This window comes from Balaenoptera musculus, chromosome 10, assembly GCF_009873245.2.
Source record: "Balaenoptera musculus isolate JJ_BM4_2016_0621 chromosome 10, mBalMus1.pri.v3, whole genome shotgun sequence".
In the NCBI taxonomy this organism is placed as follows: Eukaryota; Metazoa; Chordata; class Mammalia; order Artiodactyla; family Balaenopteridae; genus Balaenoptera; species Balaenoptera musculus.
Genome location: NC_045794.1, coordinates 62,446,038 through 62,455,749, shown reverse-complemented (window position 1 = coordinate 62,455,749; position 9,712 = coordinate 62,446,038). Strand labels below are relative to the sequence as shown.

The window sequence follows — 9,712 nt, the reverse complement described above, 5'->3', positions numbered from 1 at the left end:
GGCGGGTATACCACTAGATTGCTTTAATACCTGTAATCTGCATTTTACAGAGAATACTAATTTTACCAAGCATCAGACATGCAGTGAACTTGCAGGGTATAATGCTTATTAACAGCGATATTGAACATCACTAGAAGCTCATTAATTATCTCCCTTTTCTTTTTGGTTGGATAAAATGAAATGAGCAGCTTTAAATACACTAACACATAGAGACACAAAGAGAAAACTACTTGATAAATTATTTATATGCAGATACGCAATCTTTACACTGGTCTAGGATCTGTCATTGGTCTGACTACCCTTTTCCCACCCTCCCCCAGCCCATTCCCTCTCACAGGTTTCCCACAGGTTGCTCGAACCACAGTTGCTACAGCGCTTAAGAGGACTAAACCTGTAAACAATAGTTATGGAAGCAGTGACCAACAGTTCACCATGAGAATATGGAAATGCTGCAACAAAAATTGATCAGTGCATCATTTTTGACAATTAGAAAATCTTTCTGAAATTGTTTCAGACAGCATTAACAAATTTCAAAACATTCAATATTGGGAAAATTGAAACAATCTTAGAGATAAAATTCTTTCTGATAGGTCATTTTTTAAAAACCAGAATATACTATTAGCTTTTCTTTTATTCACATGTGCTATATGTACAGAGATCATGCTCCATCTTTAGCTAGACTCCATTATTTTGTCTACACTTTATTTTGCAGTATAGCCATTTATCTCTATTATTGAGAATTTTGCATTAACTTATTTGTTCTGCCTTTTCTTGAAAATAGCTCAACTCTTAAAAAACTGGACTATGTGCACATCAAATTAAATTCTAATTTATGCTTTACGGGATAGTGTGTGCCAGTATACATTCTATGAGGTGTATCATGCACTTAGTAGGGCTTTTAAGTTGAACAAAATAACATGACTTACTATACTCATGCAAGTGCTTTATTATCAGACCATAAAACCTTAGAGCAAGGTTACTAAAAAGTATTTCACTGAACTAGAAATATATCAGCATTGCCAACAGCTGATAGCAATAAAATATTGTTAGCACATTTTTTGGTGAACATTATTTTCTTGTGTCTTTGAAGACATATTACAGTAGATCCCTAATAAAACCACATGATTTTCATCACAGTATTTACATGTACATTCTAACACGTACATAATACTAGTCTGAATCAATTTAAGACAACTTTCTTGGAATTAAATGCAATACTAATAGTAGAGTGCATCATAAAATTTAGCTGTATACCATAAATTTAGTTTTAGCTAGAATCAAGCATTTCTGATCAGTATACCATGTCTGTCAACAGAATAAGTTCACTCTTTTTTCATGAAAAATGTTATGAGAACAAAACCAAAAAGTTGAGTATTTTGTGAATTCCCACATTAAGAACCATTAACATTCTTTTTAAGACCTTTATTCTTCCCAGAAGTGGCAGTGTGTTCTGTCCATGTTTACCTTTGTTAACAAAAGTGTTGAAAAAAAAGACTGTAAAATTCACTGTTAGCCCTACATGTAGCATGCTATTTGTTCAAAGGATGTGGATTCGAGTGTGAGAGAGACACGGACAGACACAATTTTCAGGCACCACTCAGCAATATGCTTCATAGGATAAAGATGCTGCTACACAAGCTGGTACCCAGATCCTGATATTTGGTCATATTCTATGGTATACTGCCTGGTCCAGTCCACAATAACAGGACGAAAGAGGCCACAGCATCGAAATTCAAAGAAGTCTATAATATTCCTTACACATCCATGGCTAAACACCACCCCCACCAAAAAAGAAAAAGGAAAAGAAAAAGAAAAAGAAAAAAGTCTATTAGTACAATAATTTAATATGAGTTTAATATCATTTTAATGTTAAATAAATTTTTTCAAAACTTAAAAACTCAGGTTTCCTGCCAGAAAGAACCTGCTTATAACTCTACAAAATATGTATGCATTCATGTTTCTTCACGGGTCTGATTTTTCTCTTTTGCTAATACAATGGGTTACACAATTATATTTTAAAGTTATTCAAATTTGCATTTCTTTCATTCCTGTGTAATACGCAATTTTTGATAAAACCTTTCCTTGACTGGTGGCTCTTTGGCAAGGAGACAAACTATATCCAAAATTGAGAGAGTAAAAGACAAAATAATATCAATAGCATAAACTTGACAGTGTACCTAAGAATAGTAATTTAAAAAAAGAAATATCAAGGAAAGTTCCCAAATTTTAGAACTTCAAGAATACCTTTGGAAAAGCAGTCAGTTTTACACCTTATATAATTATTGTGCCTATGGGAGAATTCTCAAAACTACTCAATCGACTCTATTATTCTTGCTTTTATTTAAAGGTTTACATGCTTTCCACAAACATGCAACAATTAATAGCACCACAAAAGCTTGATGGCAGTAGACAAGCAGCTTGAGTAAAATTCAAAGTTTTAAATATTTCTATTATTAGGAAACTACTGTTTCTTAACTTTGAATTGAATGCAAATTAAAAAATATATATATAAATAAAAGAACAGGACAGTCTCTTCAATAAATGGTGTTGGGAAAACTGGACAGCCGCATGCGAAAGCATTAAACTGGACCACTATCTTACACCATACACGAAAATTAACTCAAAATGGATTAGACTTGAATGTAAGAACTGAAACCAGAAAACACAAGTGGTAAGCTCCTTGACATCAGTCTTGGTGATGAATTTGTGAATCTGACACCAAAAGCAAAGGCAACAAAAGCAAAAATAAATAAATGAGACTACATTAGACTAAAAAGGTTCTGAACAGCAAAGGAAACCATCAACAAAATGAAAAGGCAACCTACTGAATGGGAGAAAATATTTGCAAATCATACATCTGATAAGGGGTTAATATCCAAAATCTATAAAGAACTCACACAACTCAACAGCAAAAAAGCAAACAATCCAACTAAAAAATAGGCAGATGATCTGAATAGACATTTTTCTAAGGAAGCCATACAGATGGCCAACAGACATGAGAAGATGCTCAACATCACTAATTTTTAGGGAAATGCAAATCAAAACCACAATGAGATATCACCTCATACCTATTTGAATGGCTATTATCAAAAAGACAAGAAAAGCGAGTGTTGGTGAGGATGTGTAGAAAAGGGAATTCTTGTGCACTGTTGGTGGGAATGTAAATTGGTGCAGCCACTGTGGAAAACAGTATGGAGGTTCCTCAAAAAATTAAAAACAGAACTACCATATGATCCAGCAATTCCACTTCTTGGTATTTATCCAAAGAAAATGAAAACGCTAACTTGAAAAGATATCTTCACCCCATGTTCATTGCAGCGTTATTTACAACAGGCAAGATATGGAAACAACCTAAGTGTCCATCGACAGATGAATAGATTGAAAAAATGCGACACACACACACACACACACACACACAATGAAATAAAATTCAGCCATTGTAAAGAAGAAGGAAATATAGCCACTTGCGATAACATGGATGGACCGTGAGGGCATTATAAGTGAAATAAGTCAGACAAAGAAAGACAAATACCACATAATATCACTTACATGGAATCTGAACAACCAAACTCGAGCTCACGGATACAGAGAACAGACTGGTGGAGGGCAGAGGCTGGGGGTGGGGCTGGGCGAAATAGGCGAAGGGGGTTCAAACTGTACAAACTTCCAGTTCTAAAATAAGTAAGCCCTGGGGATGCAGTGTACAGCATGGTGACTATAGTTAATATTGTATTGCATATTTGAAAATGGCAAAGAGAATAGATCTTAAAAGTTCTCATGACAAGAAAAAAAAATTTTGCAACTAAGTATGGTGATAGACGTTAACTAGATTTTAGCGGTGATCATTTTGCAGTGTATACAAGTATCAAACCATTATGTTGTATACCTGAAACTAATATAATGTCATATGTCAATTATACTTCAATTAAAAAAAAAAAAAGAAAAGAAAACTAGGTGTGTGGAAATTTTTGTGTCATTCAGAGGGCAAATAAAGTAAGTAATTTGCACCAAAAAGTAGCTGCCCTAGAGTCTGGGAAATTTCCCTAAATAATAAATTTTAATCAACTGTATTTTTTAAAATCTTATTTCAATTTTCTGGATACATTCATTTTTGAATGAAAATTTATAAATTGATGGAAAGGTTAAAGAACAAATACTAAACGTTAGTAGGTCAATAAAGTTTGAATTGTATAATCAAGGAAAAAAACGAATATCACAAATTTATATACAGTTAATGTGATAAATACTAAAGTTATGGTGAACTAACCAATGTTTCATCTGGCAGAAATCTTGGTATTTGGTATGTTTTATAAGCTATTTCACACATTGTTAAGTAAAATAAATATTCCCTGTTTCATATATTATTGCCATTCTTAAAGAAAATACTTCTCTTTGATGTACTCACTAGATATTTGCTAAGTTTAGTTAGTAAGGAACTTTATATGTCAAGAGAAAATATTAAATTCATAGATATGTACGTACTTGAATGGGCTTTCAATAGATGTTGTTGTGACTTTAAAGTGCTTGTATCTTCTGGCATTCATTCTTTCATTTGTAGTAATACCTAAACATGATATCTAAGAGGCAAGAGAAAGCAAACCATTAACTCTCTGAATATTTAATATAAAACAAGTTAATTCTCAAGAGGATCAGGATGGGGAGAAAAATGATGAAGTCTGTTTCCGGCTTTCCATCAGGAGATCATCAAGCTGGTTCACACGGTACCATCTGACTCTGTGAGAAGTAGCTGGTTAAACGGGGAAAATATTTAAAAACAGGTCACCTGGCATTGTGTATGTGGAGGCATGGACATTATGTACATACTACCTCTCCATCAGCCCCTTTAAGAAGGAGCTTTTTTAAAAATCCTAATTAAAAAAAACTCTTGAATAAATACTGATATTTGTAGGTAATAAAATATTAAAACACACACAAAATTAATGGAACCATCAGTCTAAACTCACACTTATATCCAACTGGATGTATGTAAACCAGGAAAGAGAAATAAAAAGTTTTGACGACAGTAGTACTGATAGTTAAAAGTTCATAATATAAGAAGAGGGAGGAGAGGTGGAGAGAAAGAGTGAAGAAGAAAGGAACAGCAAATTGAAAATTTTAACTCTTGAAAAACTTTTAATTACTGAAAAGTAGGAATGGTTATAAAGAGAATACATTGTTATCTTTTAAGCAAGGAGTGAATTTTTAAGAGTTCTCAGCACACTAAAGAACAAATAATGCACTTGCACATACCTGATACATCTGACACATGAGTAATACAGCCACCCACATGAAATGAAAAACACTGTTCAGAAACATCCAAAACATCCAGGGTGAACATGTGGCAATTTGAGTAATATATGTCCAAAATCCATCCTTGGTGTAACTGGTCTCACAGTGGAGTCCCCAGTCTAAAATCAGAGCAGAAGAACTCAAATTTACTCAATAATCATCCAAGCACCTCGTGCGGACATTGGTGGTAGGCACCACTTAGAAAACACGATCCAAGAATTTAACCGATGACTTTCAATGCAAGTATTTTTATACTCTTAAATACTCCCCTTGTATATTAGTGAAAAAACGTATCAAAAGCAGAAATAGAAAAAGCAGCAGGCAATCCTAAAAACAAACAAACCTGTACTGTAACGATATACAGTTTTTATTTGATTGGTATTGCATACATATAATACGTAAAAAACCAATTCCTTTATACAAAGATAAGATGATACAGATATGTGAGACTTCTTTGGAGGGGAGGAACATAACACAAGATGACCTTGGTGAGGGGGGCTTTTTCCAAAACAAAATCTACTCTTTGAGAGCTGCTGCCGTAAAGAACTGATGTTATGAGCAGGACTATGCTCTCTCTCAGGTGTCTTGGGCTGCCAGAAATTAGGTAAAGATCTCTGACCAAATCGTTCTCTCTGTTAATCCCTATTTGAGGAAGTAACCTCCTTTTTCATTAGGGCAATAACAGAGATTATTCTTAATATCTGTGGGAGTAGGAGGACTAGGAAATCATCCGAGACTTATTTTTAAGTCAGCATCTAATACATCTTTGTGCTAAATACCACCAAGCCCTGAAGGACAGTAACTAATATTTTCATTTAAATTCTTTCCAAATTATGTTCTCACTGCAATAAAACCCCATCATTTCTTCTAAGATACTATACCCATATGATCACTGAATGACAACTTATTCTTAACCTTTTAAACATTCTCTAATAGGCAATAATTATACCTTACTCTTCAAAACATTTCAAGTTCTGTGCAAACTTAACTGTATTTTCCCAGCTGTTTGGTAAGAAAGAGCAACTAGCACAATCACAAAATCTATAAACTACTAGAGTAAAGCAAGCATGTGATGTGAAAAATGTTGGTGTTTTTTACCCAGAAGCTTTTCAAAGCCTATTAAAAAGATAATTAACTGATAATTCTATTTCTTATACTCTATGTTGAACATGTTTGACAGTTCTATATCTATTTTTTCTTTATGTTTCATTGTAGTGAGGTGCCCCAAACCATAATTTTTAGTTAAAAGACATTTGACATTATCGTATTTTTTGTTAATATGGTAAAGCGTGAGTATGCAAACACGTGTTTTAAGAAGATAAAAAACTAACTGTACTCACAAGAAATACAACCATAAATCATCCAGCAGATCATAAAAAGCAAGAAGAATAGGTAGCCCATAAAGTATCTATGGTTGCCTGCACCTAAAGAACAAAACAGAAGCAATTTTTTTTAGCTAAGAAAAAACAACTGGAAATACACCTAGGGGTGAGGTAGGGGTGGGGAAATTCCATGAAAAGTGAGATACACCTTGGACAATAATCACATACATTATTTATTTTACAAAATGTTCTTCAAGAAAATAAATGTTTTAATAAAATTGTTAAAATTAAAATGCTTATAATGACACACAAAGATGTAGTGACTGCAATGATATTCATTCAAAAGAGTCTTAAGGAACCAAATAAATCACAATTTTGAGCTTTAATTCTATTTGCCTTGAGGTTTAAATAACCCTATTTTATCTTTAGTTTTATAAACTTTAAAATCCTACTTTTTAAAGGCTTCTCCCCAACACAGTCATACAATATTTGTAATGTTTCCCTGCTGTCCTCTCATAAAATCTCCAGGGCCACGTCTCAGACCACTTAGTTCATTTCCTCAGACTATGCCATTCTTGAACACTGAGATATGTAGAGTTCTTATCTGTCATTCTTCTCTGCCTCTGTACATAACAACCTTTAAATATTTGTTATTGCCTTACTTTCTTTAGTTTAACTAAAAAACAACACAATCTGCCTCCTTATTGATTTCACTGTTATCCAATGGATAAAATAGGAAAGAGTAGGCACCAGAGAGAATTGATAGAGAAATTATATCAATCTTTTCTAGACACTGATTTTATGATGGCTTTTTCCCTCTCTCTTACAACTGAGTTGATGTTTTGCCACTCAGAAAATAACTGGGGGAACGAGGGGCATTGTAGGGTGCTAGAATGAACCTTCTACACCTACTTTAATATTGTACTTCATTAGTTACCTAGAGTAATTTAAATGAACAATATATTTAGAAATTACTAATAAAACTTACCTACACAGTTGCCCACCCATGGGCAATGATGGTCGAATTTTGCTATACAGCGGTTGCACACACCACAATGTTTGGACCTCACTGGTTTCCGTATCTGTTAACAGGCATGTTAAAAGATTATGAAAGGCACTATACCTAAGAGAGGAAAGCCGAACATTTTATTTTCTCAAAATACAATATGAAAAAAACCCGGTATTTTTTGAAAAGGATTATACCAAGGTTTCCAAAGGAATAGAACCAAACAAAAATCACTTTTGTTTAATAAAATTTCAACTGCAACAACAAAGATGAAGAGGATAAGTCTACTCTAAAATATAAATTCCTAAGATGGGGCAGAACCATCAATTCACAAAAATAATTAAGAATCAAAGACCAATTTGCTGTTGCAATGAATGGTACTCTATTTAATTCACAGCCCTCAAATTCCTCAAATATCACTCTTGAGGCTTCTTAATGAAAATGTATTGCAATTAATGGTCATAATACTGGTTGTTGCTTAATAAAATGAAATTGGTTCCTTAGTAAAAGGAAGGTCAATTTAGAAGTGAATAAAAAAGAGCTTTTAAAATTCCCATCACTAATAAAATGTCTTCCCAAAGTTTACAAATCTAGCAAAAAATCCCAGTACGTGTACACGTCTTTCTTTCAGTGAAAGAAATCTGAGATCTCAGATTAAGGTACAGCACTTCCTCTGCTGAACCGCACGACCTTATCTAAGACAGTACAACATGCTTAAGAAGTTTAGGCAGTCCCTGTTTGTTTCAAAAAACATAAAATACATTCTTCAGGTCTTCACAGGCAATAAAAAACTCATGTTTATGATGTTTTAAGTGTTGTGAAATGTTTTTCTCTACAGTACTCTAAGGCAACCAAGTGAATACAAGAACTCACTAGTGACCTTCAAAGAGCTGCTCGTCCCAATGCTGGACACATGACAAGAGCGAGAGTTATTAACCCTTGCTGGAAACAAATTTTATAATATCCTTTATCGGTGTTTCAATAAAAGCACTAACATTTCCCCAACAGTTTGCATAAATTACACACTATTCTGAGGTACTAAGAAAAAGGCATAGGTGCACTATGCAGTTCTTACATGTATTAAAAAAATCTGTGGACTCAAGAAAAGGTTAAGTTATTCTTCACCACAGATAATGAGACTAAATCTATTAGCAGAAAGAAGTAGGACATAGCAAACAAATTTTACCCTTACTTCCAACTCTCAGCTAAGTCTCCCCTTTGGGCAACAGCTGTCAATGAATTCCGCACAAAAACTGACACAAGGCTCCTGAACACAACAGTTGCCTTAGTTCACTTACAGAGCAATTCATTTTTAGAAAATTCTGATCTACATGTGTCTTGTGTATTTTTCAAAGTAAAGGATACCCATATAATGACAAATACCTCTGTCAATTTGAATCATTTTATAATAGGACAAGCTCTTGATTTTACAGTAACAAATTATCTATCCAGAATTACGCAGCTTACGATAACATAATATATAATAAAATGTTTATATAATAAAATGTTTATGCTATGATGAAAGTCTTGTTCTTACCATCAGATATTTACTTAACAATGAAACTGTATTGAGCAACTCTATATAAAGAACCTGTTTGCTGACTGCAAGACTGATGCTCTCACAATGAAAAAAGAAATGGTGGGCTTCCCTGGTGGCGCAGTGGTTGAGAATCTGCCTGCCAATGCAGGGGACACGGGTTCGAGCCCTGGTCTGGGAAGATCCCACATGCCGCGGAGCAACTAGGCCCATGAGCCACAACTACTGAGCCTGAGCGTCTGGAGCCTGTGCTCCGCAACAAGAGAGGCCGTGATAATGAGAGGCCCGTGCACTGCAAAGAAGAGTGGCCCCCACTTGCCACAGCTAGAGAAAGCCTTAGCACAGAAACGAAGACCCAACACAGCTATAAATAAATAAAAAAAAAAAAAAAAAAAAAAGAAATGGTTAGAAAATGTGTTTTCCACTTGGGATATTCTTTCTACAATCATAATTTGGCTATATTTGATAAAAATGAGGGTACTTTTAGAGAGAAAAGGTTATGTTTCAACAGATGTTAAATTCTAGTTTTGTTAATTGAGGTCAGTATTTACCATCTAA

General features: G+C 34.1%; 1 protein-coding gene across 2 annotated transcripts in view; it reads right to left on the bottom strand.

The window, feature by feature from the left end:
- Positions 1-926: 926 nt before the first annotated feature.
- ZDHHC17 (zinc finger DHHC-type palmitoyltransferase 17) overlaps positions 927-9,712 on the bottom strand; it is a 97,460-nt gene continuing 88,674 nt past the window's right edge. For both annotated transcript variants that reach the window (XM_036866668.1, XM_036866669.1), the window contains exons 13-17: positions 7,600-7,693; positions 6,630-6,713; positions 5,251-5,408; positions 4,483-4,577; positions 927-1,768 (exon numbers count right to left, since the gene is read on the bottom strand). In XM_036866668.1, coding sequence (XP_036722563.1) covers positions 1,630-1,768; positions 4,483-4,577; positions 5,251-5,408; positions 6,630-6,713; positions 7,600-7,693 — 570 coding nt within the window. In that variant the 3' untranslated portion in view covers positions 927-1,629. The remainder of the gene's footprint in view (positions 1,769-4,482; positions 4,578-5,250; positions 5,409-6,629; positions 6,714-7,599; positions 7,694-9,712) is intronic.